Source organism: Piliocolobus tephrosceles, chromosome 13, assembly GCF_002776525.5.
Source record: "Piliocolobus tephrosceles isolate RC106 chromosome 13, ASM277652v3, whole genome shotgun sequence".
NCBI lineage: Eukaryota > Metazoa > Chordata > Mammalia > Primates > Cercopithecidae > Piliocolobus > Piliocolobus tephrosceles.
In genome coordinates this window covers 90,915,445-90,932,816 of record NC_045446.1, presented here as the reverse complement: position 1 = coordinate 90,932,816, position 17,372 = coordinate 90,915,445, and the positions used below count along the sequence as shown (strand labels likewise).

The 17,372-nt window shown below is 34.7% G+C and overlaps 1 protein-coding gene across 3 annotated transcripts in view; it reads left to right on the top strand.

Annotated features, from left to right (window-relative positions):
- PGR (progesterone receptor) overlaps window positions 1–11,843 on the top strand; it is a 91,072-nt gene extending 79,229 nt beyond the window's left edge. The window contains exons 6-8 of one of the 3 annotated variants that reach the window (XM_023208004.2): window positions 265–395; window positions 8,123–8,280; window positions 10,929–11,843. In XM_023208004.2, the coding sequence (XP_023063772.2) occupies window positions 265–395; window positions 8,123–8,280; window positions 10,929–11,084 (445 nt within the window). In that variant the 3' untranslated portion in view covers window positions 11,085–11,843. The remainder of the gene's footprint in view (window positions 1–264; window positions 396–8,122; window positions 8,281–10,928) is intronic. The other 2 variants (XM_023208006.2, XM_023208005.2) reach the window with 2 other exon arrangements.
- Window positions 11,844–17,372: the final 5,529 nt, after the last annotated feature.

Here is a 17,372-nt window from a genome sequence, read left to right as displayed (position 1 = left end):
CAACAATGTTAATCTTGGTCACTGTGTATTTAATATAATTTTCTAATTTTAAGATTTCTTAACCTCAAAAATTCAGTATTGTGAAAAGTTTAGAAGATGTTTAAAACTCCAAATATTGGGTTTGTTTATTAAAAGTGTAGTCATACTCAATAATATGTAAGGTAATTAACAAAGTCATATTCCCTGATAAATTACCTAAACTGGCTGAGACACTATTTTTTTTTTCCTGTTGCTTTTTCTTTTGTGTATGGTGTGTGGTGCAAGACAGCGGATGAAAGAATCATCATTCTATTCATTATGCCTTACCATGTGGCAGATCCCACAGGAGTTTGTCAAGCTTCAAGTTAGCCAAGAAGAGTTCCTCTGTATGAAAGTATTGTTACTTCTTAATACAAGTGAGTGAGTTCAAGTAACTTAATGCAAGATATTTAGTTTCTTAATTCATTAGAAAAGTTGCAAACAATATGATTATATAGTTATATATGAGGTAGACATTTTGGATTATAAGTATAAAGAAGAAATACCCAATATATTGTTATAGACATTAATAAAATTACTCGATATTTTTAGTCTTTTACCTACCGTATAATACTAAAATAGCCTCATCAATTTCCTTTTATTTTAGATAAAATGATTTAATTACTCTTTCATATTCACCTAATTCAGTAATGTAAACTACAGTCATGTGCCACATAACAGTATTTTGGTCAACAATGGAACACATATATAATGGTTCCCTAAGATTATAATGGAGTTGAAAAATTACCCTCGCCTAGTCCCGTTATAGCCACCATAACATCATAGCACAATGCACTAATCACATGTTCGTGGTGATACTGATGTAAACAAACCTACTGTGCTGCCAGCCATATAAAGTATAGCACATACAATTATGTACAGTACATAGTACTTAGTAGTGATAATAAACAACTCGTACTGGTTTATGTATTTACTATACTATACTTTTCTATTGAGAGTCACTACTTCTACTTTTTTTTAAGTTAACGCAAAACAGCCTCAGGTAGGTCTGTCAGAAGGGATTCCAGAAAAGGGCATCGTCATCCTAGAAGATGACAGCTCCATGTGTGTTACTGCCCCTGAAGACCTTCCAGTGAGATAAGATGTGGGGGTGGATGACAGTGATATTGATGATTCCCACTCTGTGTAGGCCTAGGCTAATGTGTGTTTTGGGTATTCATTTTTAACAAAAAAGATTAAGCAAAAAAGAAAATATTTAGAAGTAGATAAAGCTTATAGAATAAAGATATAGAGAAAGAAAGCTAGGCACGGTGGCATGTGCCTGTAGTCCCCGCTACTTGGGAGGCTGAGGTGAGAGGATCACTTGAGCCCAGGAGTTCAAGTCCAGCCTAAGCAACCTGTGAGAACTTGTCTCTAAAAAAAGAAAGGAAGAGAACTGTACCATGTGTTTTCGATTTTAACTAAATGTTATTACAAAAGAGTCAAAAAGTTAAAAAACTAGAGTTTATAAAGTAAAAAAGTTACAGTAAGGTAAAGCTAATTTATTATAAAAGAAATAAAAATATTTTTATAAATGTAGTGTAGCCTAAGTGTACAGTGTTTATAAAGTCTATCGTAGTGTACAGTAATGTCCTAGGCCTTCACATTCTTTCACCACTCACTCACTGACTCATGCAGAGCAACTTCCAGTCCTGCAAGCTCCATTCATGTTAAGTCCCCTATGCAAGTGTCTCATTTTTATCTTTTATATTGGATTTTTACTATGCCCCTTCTGTGTCTAATTAGATACACAAGCACTTATCACTGTGTTACAGTTGCCTACAGTATTCAGTAGTCACATGCTGTACAGGTTCATAGCCTAGGTATAAGGCCTAGGTGTATAGTAGTCTATACCATCTAGGTTTGTGTGAGTACACTCTGTGACAATCACGCAATGATGAAATTGCGTAAGGACACATTTCTCAAAATATATCCCCATCATTCAGTGATACATGACTGCAATTAATATTGGATAAGCATGAACCATACTCTTTTCTACCACCACTCTCACCCCATCCTCAAAGTATTTACTATATAAAACACATAATTTTGTTTATAATTATTTTTGTGATGTCAAGATAAATTGTTAAAACAGGTAACTATAAAGATTAGCATCTTAATATAATAGTGGTTTCTTTATCACAGACACAGTCCAGTGAGTTAGCAAGAAACACCCAGGCTCCTTCTAGCCAGTGGCTCCACCCTTTCCTAGTGGCTTGCAAACCTCTATTGGACGTGACTAGAAATGAGCACTGAGTGAAAGAGGTTTTGAAGGCTAGATCTGGAACTATCATACATCACTTTCACCCACATTCCAAAGCACTTAAGCTGCAGGAAAGGCTGGGAAATACAGCCTAGCTATAGGCCCAGAAGAAAGAGGAAATTATGTTTTATAAAGCACTGCACTGATCACCAGAAGGACAGGCAAATATCTGTTCCACTTTTTCTTATATCCAAGGAACATACTTACCTCTGCCTCAGTGGATCCCCAAGGGTCTGGGTGGGAAAAGTTTAAAAAGAAAGAAAAAGCAACTGCTTTGACCCTTGCATAGGCAGGATCAGCCCTCACATGTACAAACTGATGCTTCCTTGATTCATTGTGATTTGTATGAGAACCACAGGGAGCTAAGACCTCAGGCCGAGGGTGAGCCTAAGGTCTTTCTCAGCAACATCGTTACAGGGACTTCTTTCTAAGGCACAAATCTCAAATGACTGGGGGGTGCAGATCAGGAGGGAAGGGCAGGAAAGCTAAACCCTAAAACGAAGGCTTCCTCATGGAATCTATGCAAAGACAAGGATCAATACATAACTCTCTTGGGAACCCTATTTGGACGAGGAATTTCAAGCCTAATTTGGTGACAGAGCATCAAGTGGAGAAAGAATATTCACGTGGAACCGGCCCAGAGAGTCAACTGGAATACTTTTAATAACACAGTAATTAGCTCCTGCCCTTCTTTGCATGAAGGAATGAATCCTATAGGACTTATGTCACAGAGTCCTAGATCTTCCAAATTGGCTTATATCTTTAACATAATTCTCTCTTTATGGATAGGCAACATTATGCTGGGGAATTAAACAACAATGGAATTAATCAACAGGGAGGCACTGCTCATTGTTGTCACTTAGAAACTTAGGCGATCACTAGAGCAGAGGTAAGAAAAGCAAGTGAGATTCGTACAACTTCCACTCATATACCATAGAGAGTAAGATTTTTAGCCACTTGCCACTTCACAAAAAGGAAGAAAAAGAAACTATTTAATGAATAGTACTTATGCTTTCCACAGATTCTAATCAAGATTCTAATGAGATTTTGGGGGAAGAGGGTGAATTTGACAAACCTATTGAAAATCTATTTTTAAAACTAGAATAAATAGATAAGCATTATAAAAACATGCATGGAATTAGAAAGCTACTGTAATTAATACAGCATGGGAGGAGAGATATACTGAACTTTTGTGCAAGTCAGACAAGTATATATTAGAACATATATAGTATAGTGGAAACCACAAATCAATGAGTATGAAGCAAATAAATGTTAAGAAAAATAGTTTTATATTTGGAAAAAAACAGTTTGGATATATAGCTCAAATTATATCCTTGAATAACAGATAATTGAGTTAAATGTAAACACTCAAATAATTTAAAAATAGACTAGAAGAAATAGAAATAATCTTCAATCTCAAGTAGAAAATACCTTTTATAAAATAAATGCAAGAAGATTGGCAAAGTAAAACTTTGATGATTTGGTAGTTATGAACTTAAACCTCTCATTTGCCATTAAAAATGAAAATATAAATCTCCAGGAATAGACAGTAGGTTGAACAAACATTTTTACCATTGTTCTCTCCAAAATTACACTAAAAGCCAAATGTAGTGGGTCACATTTCTAATCACACTTTGAGGGGCCAAGCCAGGCAGATGGCTTAAGCCCAGGAGTTTGAGACCAGCCTAAGCAACTTGCAAAACCCCGTCTCTAAAAAAAAAAAAAAAAAATACAAAAATTTAGCCAGGCGTAGTGGCAAGCGTCTGTAGTCCCAGGTAGCTGGGAAGCTGAGGTGGGAGGATCACCTCAACCTAGGAAGTCAAGGCTGCAGTGAGCCATGATTGCGCCACTGTACATCTGCCTGGGTGATTGAGGCCCTGTCTCAAAAAAAAAAAAAAAAAAAATTTACACTAAAATCTTAGTAAAGGGATTTACTAAGAGAAAATTAAGAAAAAATAAATTTATATTCATGTTTACAGCTGAGGGAAATATAGGGATTGGTTGGTAACCTTAAAGAGAGTTGTGAAGGTTTGAAATGACTGCTCCTTGAAGTAGCTCCAGAAAATTAGTACAACCTCTATGAAAGACCATATGGAGATTTCTCAAAAAACTATAAATACAACTACCATTCTATCTAGCAGTCCCACCACTGGATGTCTTCCCAAAGGAAAAGAAATCATTATATCAGAAAGATACCTGCACTCGTTTATTGCAGCACTGTTCACGATAGCAAAGATAGGGAATCAATCCAGGTGTATATCAACAGATAATAGGATAAAGAAAATATGATGTATTCACACATATACATACACATACACACACACACAATGGAATATTCAGACATCAAAAAGAAATAAAGTGTGTCTTTTGCAGCAACATGGATGGAACAGGAAGTCATTATCTTAAGTGAAACAATTCAGAGACAAAGTCAGATACCACATGTTCTCACTTATAAGTGGGAGCTAAATAATGCATATATATGGGCATAGAGTGTGGAATAATTGACAGTGGTGACTTGGAAGGCTGGAAAGGTAGGAAGGGGGTGAGACATTACCTAATGGATACAAGGTGCATTATTGGGTGATTGTTATACCAAAAGCCCAGATATCACCACTATGCAATATATGCATGTAACAAAACTGCACAGATATTCCTTAAATTTATACAATTTTTTTTAAAAAAGAGGTTCTAGATATACATATAGATGTACATACTAGAGTTTTCAATTGACAAAAATTTGCATAGATATACTGAATTGCCAGAATTACTCTTCAGAGTCCCCTTTATGTATAAGATCCAGAAAACTCAAAAACCAAAGAATTAACTTATTTGTTTTTCATAAGTTTGTATCTCTGGCCTTTTTTTTCTAGGGGAAATGGAAACCAAGTTTTGATTGGGGTGCAGGGGATAAATATAGGTTTAAGAAATAGTAATTTTCCTCCCTGTTCCCTGAGGTACAACAATATTGGAATTAGGCCAAGGCTGGGCACAGTGGCTCATGTCTGTAATCCCAGCACTTTGGGAGCCTGAGGTGGGCAGATCACTTGAGGTCAGGAGTTCAATACCAGCCTGGTCAACACAGTGAAACCCTGTCTCTACCAAAAAGACAAAAATTAGTCTGAAATGATGGCACACACTTGTAATCGCAGCTACTCAGGAGGCTGAGGCAGGAGAATTGCTTGAACTTGGGAGGTGGAGGTTGCAGTGAGCCGAGGTTGTGCCACTGAACTCCAGCCTGGGCGACAGAGCAAGACCTTGTCTCAAAAAAAAAAAAAGCAAGTAGGCCAACTAACGATCTTAGAATGGCCTCTTGGTGTTCCAGTAAAAGAAAGAGTTGCAAGTCTGAGGTAGAAATGATTAAGCTTAATGAGGAAGGCATGTCAAAAGTTGATACAGGCTAAAAACTAGGTCTCCTGAGCCAAGCAACTAACCAAGTTTCAAATACAAAGGAAAAGTTCTTGAAGGACATTAAAAGTGCTATTCCAGTGAACACATGAATGATAAGCAAAACAACCTTATTTCTGATGTGGAGAAAGTTTTAGTGGTCTGAATAGATGATCAAACCAGCCACAATATTCCCTTAAGCCTAAGTCTCATCCAGAGGGAAGGCCCTGATTCTTCTCAATACTAGGGAGGCTAAAAGATGTGAGGAAGGAACAGAAAAAAGTTTGAAGCTAGCAGAAGTTGGTTCATGAGGTTTAAGAAGCCATTTCCATAACATAAAGCATAAGGTGAAGCAGCAAGTACTGATGTAGAAGCTGCAGCAAATTATCCAAAAGATTTAGGTAAGATTATCGCTACTTCTGAAAGTAGCTGTGCTAAAAACAGGTTTTCAGGGTAGATAAAACAGCTCTCCATTGGAGGAAGATGGCATCTAGGATTTTCATAACTACAGAGAAGAAGTCAATGCCTGGCTTCAAAGCTTCAAAGGACAGGCTGACTCTCTTGTTAGGGGCTAATGAAGCTGGTGACTTGAAGCTGAAGCTAATGCTCACTTATCATTCTGAAGATCCTAAGGCCTTTAAGAATTATGCTCAATCTATTCTGCTGTTTATGACTGGAACAACAAAGCCTGGATGACAGCACATCTGTTTATGGCATGGTTTACTGAATATTTTAATCCACTGTTGAAACTTATTGCTCAGAAAGGAATACTACTTTCAAATATTATTGCTCGTTGACAATGCACCTAATCAGCCAAGAGCTCTTATGGAGATATGCAAGGAGATTAATGTTTTCATTTCTGCTAACACAACATTCATTCTGTATGTAGTTCGTAGATCAAAGAGTAATTTTCCACTTTCATATCTTATTATTTAAGAAATATATTTTGTAAAGCTGTAGCTGCCATAGACAGTGATTCCTCTGATGGATCTGGGTAAAGTAGATTGAAAACCTTCTAGAAAGGATTCATCATTCTAGATGCCATTAAGAACATTCATGATTCATGGCAGAAGGTGAAAACAGCAAGATTAACAAGAGTTTGGAAGAAGTTTATTTCATCCCTCTTGGATGACTTTGAGGGAGTTCAGAACTTCAGTGGAGGAAATAACTACAGATGTGTGAAAAGAAGAGAATTAAAATTAGACGTAGAACCTGAAGACATGACTGAATTGCACTAGTTTCATAAAACTTGAAAGATGCGTTATTTCTTATGGATGAGCAAAGAAAGTGGTTTCTTGAGTTGGAATCTGCTTCTAGTGAAGATGCTATGAACATTATTGAAATGACAACAAAGGATTTTGAAGACTACATAAACTTAGTTGATAATGCAGCAGCAGGACTTAAGAGGATTGACTCTGGTTATGAAAGAAGTTCTACTGTGGGTAAAATGCCATCAAACTGCTAGCATTGCATGCTACAGAAAAATTATTCACAAAAGAGTCAATTGATGCAGCAAACGTCATTGTTGCCTTATTTTGAGAAACTGTCATAGCCACCCCAACCTTCAGCAACCACCACCCTGACCAATCAGCATCCATTAGCATTTAGACAAGACCCTCCCACCAGCAAAAAGATTTTGACTCATGGAAGACTCAGATGATTGTTACCGTTTTCTAGCAATAAAGTATTTTTTTAGTTAAGGTATGTTCATTTTTAAAATAATGCTGTTGCACACTTAATACATTCTAGTATAGTGTGAATATAACTTCTGTGTGGGCTGGGAAACCAAAAGATGCATGTGATTCACTTTGTTGCAATATTTCCTTTATTGCAGTGGTCTGGAACCAGACCAGCTATATCTCCAAGATATGCCTGTGTAACAAAGTGGCTGGATATAAGATAAATATTTAAATATTAATACTTTTCTCCCATATCAGCAGGAAGGCATTAGAAAATTTAATGAGGCAATTTTTAATATTACAACAAAAAGATAAATCTAGGAATAATCTTAATGACAAATACTTGAGATTTATATAAAGAAGACAAAAGTTTACTAAGAGATCCAAGCCAAGTGTTCATTAAAAAGAAGGGAAAAAAAGGACCCAGATTACATGCAGCTGTAAACTAAATCAAACCAGGTATTCAAGAAGCATGTAGAATAAGGCCAGGTACTCTTTTGAGCAAATGCTAAGATAGATGCACAATCCATTGATACAGGTCTAAAATAGGTCAGCTGAAGTGTTCTTTAATATACCTATTAGTTCTTATATTCTTCCAGTGAACTAGCAGTTTATATGTCCTGATACTATCAATAACACGATCTCTTTCCTATATAAGGTGTTTTTTTCCTAGAGTCACATATCAGAAGAAATCTTTATATATCTTAGAAATATATGTTATAAGTTGTTAATGTCATCTTTTTAAACATAACTGCCACTTTTAATTGTCTTCTTACAGTTCCTTTGGAAGGACTACGAAGTCAAACCCAGTTTGAGGAGATGAGGTCAAGCTACATTAGAGAGCTCATCAAGGCAATTGGTTTGAGGCAAAAAGGAGTTGTGCCTAGCTCACAGCGTTTCTATCAACTTACAAAACTTCTTGATAACTTGCATGATGTAAGTATTTGGTTGATTCCAGAATATCAATGATTATTCTCTGATTTTCTATAACTTTTTAAATGTTACATATCAATTTTACTTTATATGATTTTCTCAGATTAATGCTTGTATTTTAAAAGTGTTTGGATCACGCTGCTCAGACTTTATTTATTTATTTATTTTTCATTTTCAATATAGACCACTCAAATATTCTTTTACAAGTATTTGTATAATTTGAGGGTAATTTAATAGGTGATAGAAATTATGGTACATTTCCTGAATATGTTCTAAAATATTTGTGCCTAAAATTATAAAAGATTTTATATATACAGTAAAAACAAAGGTATGTATGTGGAAAATAAGACTCATGCCATTTTAAATGGAATTATAAATAACATTGCTGATGGATGGGCAATGTTTGCATGCTTTTCAAGTTTCTATATTTTAGAATTTATCTTAAAGAAATAATTAGGCAAATGTAATATACATGCAAGGATGTTCACCATAGCAGAGGGGAAAAAAAGAAAAACAAACAAGAAATGCCCAACACCAGAAGTGGATTACTAAGAAAAGATATCTGTGCTTTGTCAGGATATATGAAATACAAGCTTTTATTGCTACTATGTTCAGATCACATTAAAATGACAGTGAAGACATAAAAAAGCTATCTACTCACCAGGTCAACTTTTGAGGTCTTATTCCTGAATATGAACAGACAGCCAAGATTATGAGCTATTTGAGTAAAGCCTCTAAAATGAAAGGCAGAAAGCAAAATAAAAATACACTTGAAGGAAAAAAACACCAGTGCAGAGAACAGAAGAGAACTTCTAACATCCTCAGAGAAATAAGAATGATATGGCGTCCATGACATGAGAACAGAAAACATTTTTAAAATGAACATTTAGCAAGAAAATACTTTTGGATAATTAAATGAAGAAAGGCAGAAATTAAAAATTCACTGAAAGGGCTGAAATGGAAGGGAAAATCTGGGGAAAAGTAAAAGATCAAAACATGGAAAATTAGAAAGAAGAGTTATAGTAAATTTAGTACCCAGGGAGTTCTAGCCTCCAGTTAATAGGAATGTCCAGAAGAAAAAATAGAAAATCAAGGAGAGAAATTTATGTAAGAAATCATAAAATTTGCTGGAACTGAAATACACGAGTTTTCTAACAATAAGGGTCCAGTGTAGAGGCACTGCACAATTGAACTAAGGTACATTATTGTAAAACTGTAGCATGCCAGAAATGAAGAGAATATTTTAAAGTATACCAGCAATGAAAGAAACAGATCACATAGAAGTTATCAGGATTCAGAATGATGTTGGACTTCTCTGCAGCAACACTGGAAGCCAGAAGACAGTGGAGCAGGCCTTCAGAATTTCACGGAAAAGAAAATCTTCAAAGAATTTCATACCTAGCCAAACCATCAAACAAGTACAATGGCAGCATGAAAGTATTTTCAATTGTGCAAGGTCTTCTAGAGTGTACCTCAGATACAACCTTTCTCAAGAATTGCTACAGGATGTCTTATAACAAAACACCGGACTAAGCCAAAGATCCACCCCTAGAGAATTGCAAAGTGATGTCCCAATACAATAATTGTGCAGAGCAGTAGTTAGTCTAGATAGGAGCAGTAATACAAAGGGTTCTAGGATACCAGCTCCAGGAAAAATAAATGGAACTGAGAGATTACCAGTAAGTATGACTGTAATTGAGGTGATTTTTGCAATTCTGTTGGAGCATTTGACTATGACTTTGTGACAAATGTAGAGAAAACAAAGCAAACAAGAATACGAGGTGATTCACTTTTGCAAAATAAAAATTAGTCATAAGAATGGAGATGCAATCCAGCAGAAAACCATTAAAAATCTTTATAATATAAATGCTGGATATTGCCTTTAGCTAAAAATTGAGCCAAAAGCTCTCTCTGGGAAGAAGAGAACAGGTACATAGTTGAGGAAGAGAGTGTCTAGTATAAGAGAACTTCATTTTCTTCATTTCCCATAGTAGAAACTAAAACTAACTTTAGTGGAAATATAGAAATAAATATCAAAAGACACAGGCTACAAAAAGTTGAAGGTAGTTATGTCTACGGGGCTGGAATAGGGATAGGAAGAAGTCTATCAGGAAACTGCAAGGCTGTATTGCTGCTGCTGCTGCTGCTTTTGTTTTTATAATCATGTAGTACTACTTGGCTTTTAACACTATACACATGAATTACTTTGATAAAAATTAGATTAAACGATGTTGGATTGTTAGCATAGAAAGAATCAATATGTTATATAAAACAGCCAGATTAGCAAATAGAATTTATGAAACATGTGTAACATCGTGTGTATATTTGGGTATGTGTGTATACATGTATAAAAGGCAAAAAACCTTGAGTAATATACCAAAATGTTTACACAGTTTATCCTGTGGAATTATGAATAACTTCCATTTCTTTAAATAAATCTTTCCGTAATAGCAGAATGTTCTATCACGAGTATGTAACATTTTACATATTATTCTAGAAAATGGTAGGAGTTATTTTCATTGTGGTAAGAAGAAAACACCTTGAGAAGTATTTATATTATAAATAGTTAGAAAAATAAGTTGTCACATTTGAATAGCATATGAATTTATTATTTTTATTACATGTTTTCTACTCGTTTGTTAAACCAACAGCTTGTCAAACAACTTCATCTGTACTGCTTGAATACATTTATCCAGTCCCGGGCACTGAGTGTTGAATTTCCAGAAATGATGTCTGAAGTTATTGCTGCACAATTACCCAAGATATTGGCAGGGATGGTGAAACCCCTTCTCTTTCATAAAAAGTGAATGTCATCTTTTTCTTTTAAAGAATTAAATTCTGTGGTATGTCTTTTTGTTTTGGTCAGGATTATGAGGTCTTGAATTTTTATAATGTTCTTCTGAAAGCCTTACATTTATAACGTATCATAGTGTGCAAATTTAAGAGAAAAATTGTGAGGTTCTAATTATTTTCCTTTACAAAGTATAATTAGAATGCTTAACTGTTTTGTGTACCCATATTTTCTTGAAGAATTTACAAGACTGAAAAAGTCTTGTAATTGTTACTAAAATTGTTAAACTATATCTTATCCATACTATTTCATACCATGTAGGTGAGAATTTTTAACTTTTGCATCTAACAAATCATCTACTTAAGAGAAAAAAAATCTTACATGTAATAATACAAAGCTATTGTATAAGTTATTTCTAGGTAACTCCCTTTGTCTCAATTATATTTCCAAAAATGAACATTTAAAATGTTATGCAAAATTTTGTCTATATATATTTGTGTGAGGATGAAATTCATAACTTTCATCAGATTTTCAACAGTATTTTTAATGCAAAAAATGTAGAAAGAGTTTAAAACCACTAAAATAGATTGATGTTCTTCAAACTAGGCAAAACAACTCATATGTTAAGACCATTTTCCAGATTGGAAAAACAAATCTCTTAGGAAGTTAATAAGTAGATTCATATCATTATACAAATAGTATTGTGGGTTTTGTAGGTTTTTAAAATAACCTTTTTTGGGGAGAGAATTGTCCTCTAATGAGGTATTACAAGAGGAAATAAGAAATCAGAAGATTATGGCCTAACTGTACTTCTAACCACTTGTGGCATGTTGAAAGTTAGTCACCCTTACTGATTTTCAATTCTCTCACCTTTGAAAGTAGTAAAATATCTTTCCTGCCAATTTCTCCTTTTGGTCAGAGCTTATTAACATCTTTTCAAATCAAAGGAAAGAAGAAAGGGAGAGGAGGAGGAGGGAGGTATCAATTCACATACCTTTCTCCTCCTTATCCTCCACTATCATGAATTCATCTTATGTTTCAGCCATGCAGATCTTTTTACCATCAAATTTCTGCCAGAATTTTCCCCTTTGATGCTAATTCCATATGCACGTTTCAACCTTCAAGACTCAGCCAAATGTCATTTCTGTAAAATCTTCTCTGAGTCTTTCAAGCAGTAATTTGCCTTCTCCTAGAGTTCACCTGCCATTTTGTGCACATTTGAGTTACAGTAGCATGTTGTTTTACAATTGTGACTCTCCTAGGAGTCTGAGAGCCACATAAAGTGGACAATAGTGTTTGTCGACTGAGAGTTGAATGACATGTTCTCTCTGTCTTGGTATTACAGTAGATTTTGATCATTCTTTGGTTACATTTTTGCATATTTCTGTACCCATGACTCTATGACTTTCTTCTCCCATGCTTTATCTCTATCAATTATCTTCATCACTTTTAAACTTTCCACCTTTGCTTCCTACTTTGTGAGATCTCTCCCTTTACTGACTATAATAGAAGAAAAGAAGTGTATTTTATGTATCTTAAGGACAATATTTTAGATTTCTTGTTCTAAGTTTTAAAACTGAATGAATGGAATATTATTTCTCTCCCTAAGAAAAATTCCACAAAACAATTATTTCTCACATTTATGTAGCCTTAAATTGTTTTGTACTGTAAACCTCAGTATAAAAACTTTCTTCATTTCTAATTTCATTCAGCAAATATTGATCGAGTACCTGGTATTAGCACAAGAAAAATGTGCCAATAAGCCTTATGAGAATTTGGAGCTGAAGAAAGACTATATAACTCAGGAAAGTTACAGTCCAGTAGTAGGTATAAATTACAGTGCCTGATAGGTAGGCATTTTAATATCTGTACACTCAACATATACTAGATAGATGCAAAACATTTACATACAATTTTACTGATACATGTGCAGCACAAAGGTACTAACTTTAGAGTAAATATTAAATAACACCTTTATGTGTCAGTAATTCATTTGCATTAAATCTTATTGAAAAGGCTTTCAGTATATTTTCCCCACAAATGTCATCCCAAGAGAAGTATTTTTAACATCTCCCAAATATAATAGTTATAGGAAATCTACCTCTGTGAGAGTGACACCTCTCAGAATGAACTGTGTGACATAAGAAAATGAATGTAGGTCTATCAAAAAAAAAAACCCAAGAAACAAAAACAATATTATTAGCCCTTTATACTTAAGTGATGGACTCAGGGAACAGTTGATGTTGTGATCATTTTAGTATCTCATTCTTACTACTTTGAATTAAACCAATATTTTGATGATATAAATCATTTTCACCAGCATAGATTTAATTTCCATCATAACTTTAAAATTTTCTAATTTCACTCAACTATGAGGGAATAGAATGTGGTAGCCACAGGTTTGGCTTTTGTTAAAATGTTTGATATCTTCGATGTTGATCTCTGTCTGCAATGTAGATATGTAAATGCTAGGATTTAATATTTAATGCTAAGCTTAAAAAAATAAAACACCTTTTTAAAAAGAATATGGCTTCACCAAATGGAAAATATCTAATTTCTAAATCTTTTTCTCTACAAAGTCCTATCTACGAATGTCTCCATTACTATTTAGTCATCATAACCATTATCTTCATTTTACAGGTCATGTTCTTTCTGGTAGCTCTAAAATGACACTAAATCATAAGAAGACAGGTTACATATCAGGGAATACTTGAAGGTTACTGAAATAGATTCTTGAGTTAATGAAAATATTTTCCGTAAAAAGGTTTGAAAAGCCATTTGAGTCTAAAGCATTATACCTCCATTATCAGTAGTTATGTGACAATTGTGTGCCTGTGTGTTTAATGTTTAAAGATGTGACACTTTTTAGTAAGGCAATGCTATGCTATTTTTTCACATTTAACATTAAGATAATTTATTGCTATACAGATGAGATGAAAATATGATGAATATTTTTTTTTGCCAAAACTATGCCTTGTAAGTAGCCATAGCATGTCAACCTGTAACTGAAATTATCCACAGCTAGTCATGTGTTTGATGATGGGCACTGTGGAGATAGCTGACCTAGGACTGTGCCCCCCTTCTCTGCCACTTACTAGCTGGATGAGATTAAGCAAGTCATTTAACCTCTCTGATTAAACCTGCCTTTGCCCAGTGCTTTATAATGAATAGAAATGGAAACCAAAAAAAATGTATACAGGCGTTCAGAAATAGTAATTGCTATTATTTTGTTTTCATTAAGCCATAGTTCTGGCTATAATTTTATCAAACTAACTGGCTATTTTCTGTAGTGAAACCAGGATTCTAGAAAGTCTCATTGTTTTATTTATGTCATCATGTGCTATGATATATTTGATTGAATTCATTTAAAATTAGGGCTGAAAGTATTCAAGTAATTTATTCTGCTGAAAAAGTACAGTGTTTTGAGTTTAGGGCCTGTTTTATCAAAGATCTAAAGAGCCTATCACTCTTTCATTGTAGATGTTTTAAAATAATGACACTGATTTTAACATTTTAAGTGTCTTTTTAGAATGAAGAGCCTGACTAGAACACAGCCCCTACAAAAACCCATGCTGAAATTATTTTTACTATGGCAACAATTCCACAAAAGGGAACAATGGGTTTAGAAATCACAGTGAAGTCATCAACCCAAAAAATAACTTCCTATCCCTAAGAAGGTTATGATGTAAGATGCCCGCAAGAAATCTATGTCTGCTTTAATCTGTCTTGTATTCCTTTGGTAGAATGGCTATTACATTTTTAGTTTTTGCTGTGAGTACCTAGGCAATTTCTCTCATCCATACTTATCCTTCACACATCAGAAGTCAGGATAGAATATGAATCCTTTTAAATATGTTTACAACCCTAGAGCCTTGGGCATAAAAAGCACTCAAAACTTGCAAAATATATATTTTTTTCAAATTTAAAGATACTCTATTTTTGTATTCAATAACTCAACACTGATAAAGTCCCCACTGATAAAGTGAAGTGGACAAGAAAACAAGTAATGGCATAAGTTTCTTGTTCCCAAAGTATGCCTGTTCAGTAGCCATTGGATGTGGGAAATTTCTACATCTCTTAAAATTTTACAGGAAATACATAGCCAGATAGTCTAGCAAAAGTTCCTCAAGTCCTAAATTGCTTATCCTTACTACACTAAGTCATGAAATGACTTTTAATGAAAAGAACATCACCTAGGTTTTGTGGTTTGTTTTTTTCTTATTAATGGCTGAGTGAAAAGAACAATCTCTCTTTCTCCCTAGCATCTGCGGACTATTTAATGTACCATAATTCCACACTCTGTGGTCCTTATTAAATCCAAAATTAAACAAAAAGCAGTAAAATAACTGACTACTCACCCATATTATGAAATATAATCCAAACCAGATTAGTCAACATCCATAAGATGAATCTAAGCTGAACTGGGCCCAGATTATTGAGTTCAGGTTGGATCACATCCCTATTTAGTAATAAACTCAGGAAAGAAGGCCTTGCAGACCATCAGCTAGCTGTAGCTAATAGAACTTACATTTCTAAAGTTAGGCCTAGAATGAATATGGCCTTAAAAACTGAAAAGAAGCAGGAAAGAATAATTTTCTTCGATAATTTGTCCACCCTGTCACTGGAGAAAATTTAAGAATTTGGGGGTGTTGGTAGTAAGTTAAACACAGCAGCTGTTCATGGCACAAATGATTTAATACATACATTCTCTGAATATCCTATAACCAAAGCAAAGAAAAACACGAAGGGGTTTATTCTCCTCCTTGGAGCTGACTGCATTCCAAGGCAGAGCTCAGGTCACATGCCCAGGGGCTGCGCCCAAGCTTGTCTGCAGCCTTTTGCAGCTGTGGAGTCTGGAAGACTGTTGCAGGACTGCTGGCCTAGTCCCAGAATGTCAGCCTCATTTTCGTTTTACTGGCTCTTGTTGCTTTATGTCATGCTGACCTTATTGTTAAACACAGGTTTGTTTGCTTTTTTTCCACTCATGGAGACATGGGAGAGGCATTATTTTTAAGCTGGTTGAAAACTAACTGATAAAGCATTTTTAGAGAAACATGAATCAGGCAGCTAAGAAAGCATACTCTGTCCATTACTTTAAAGAAAATGTACAGATTATTAACTCTGTAGTGTGGCATTAATGTCCTGGTCAATATTTAGATAGGTATGAATACAATATTTAAATGATATTGTAAATAGTTTTCAGGACATATGCTATAAGCTTATTTTTATTATCTTTTGAAATTGCTCTTAATACATCAAATACTGATGTATTCAATTTATCAGATATATTCTAAATGAAGCCCACTTCAATGTTTTCGTCTTGTCAGTTATATGTTAAGCCTCTGATCTCTTTGTCTATGATGTTTACTAATCTGAGTTTTTGTTCTTATGGATTATTTTAGAGAGCAGTGGTTTTAAGCTTTTTGCCACGAAAAATACCTTTTATTTTCTCCTCCCCCAGAAAAGTTTATACCTTGAAGTATCTATCCACCAAACTCTACTTCTATTAAGAAATAGTTATTTTGTTTTCTTAATGTTTTGTTATTCAAAGACATATCAATGAAAGCTGCTGAGCAGCATGAATAACAATTATATCCACACCGATTTGCTATATTGTGTGTAGCCTTAACTTGATAGTATAAAATGTAATTGCTTTTTAAATAATAGCTAGTCAATGGTCTTCTATCGTAGCTTTCCTAAACTAGGTTAAGATCCAGAGCTTTGGGGTCATAATATATTACATACAATTATCTTTTTCTAAGGGCTTTAAAATTCATGAGAATAACCAAAAAAGGTACGTGGAAAGTTAATTCAAACATACCATATTCTTGTTAAAACAGAGATGTGGCTCGCTTGTTCTCCATAAGGTGGAAATACTTTCCAGAATTTACCTAAACAAGTAAGCCCTGTATTTGCTATGATTGGGGATAGGAAGATATTTTCACATTGCAGACTTTAGAATTCCTCACTTTAGCCGATAAAGTATCTCCTTTTGATCTTAGTATTCTGTGTATCTTAACTTTTCTAAGATGTGCATGTTTATAAGAAAAATCAGCAGAAAGGGTTTTTTTTTTTTACGCTTTGGGAGGCTGAGGCGGGCGGATCATGAGGTCAGGAGATCGAGACCATCCTGGCTAACACGGTGAAACCCTGTTTCTACTAAAAATACAAAAAAAACTAGCTGGGCGAGGTGGCGGGCGCCTGTAGTCCCAGCTACTCGGGAGGCTGAGGCAGGAGAATGGCGTAAACCCAGGAGGCAGAGCTTGCAGTGAGCTGAGATCCGGCCACTGCACTCCAGCCTGGG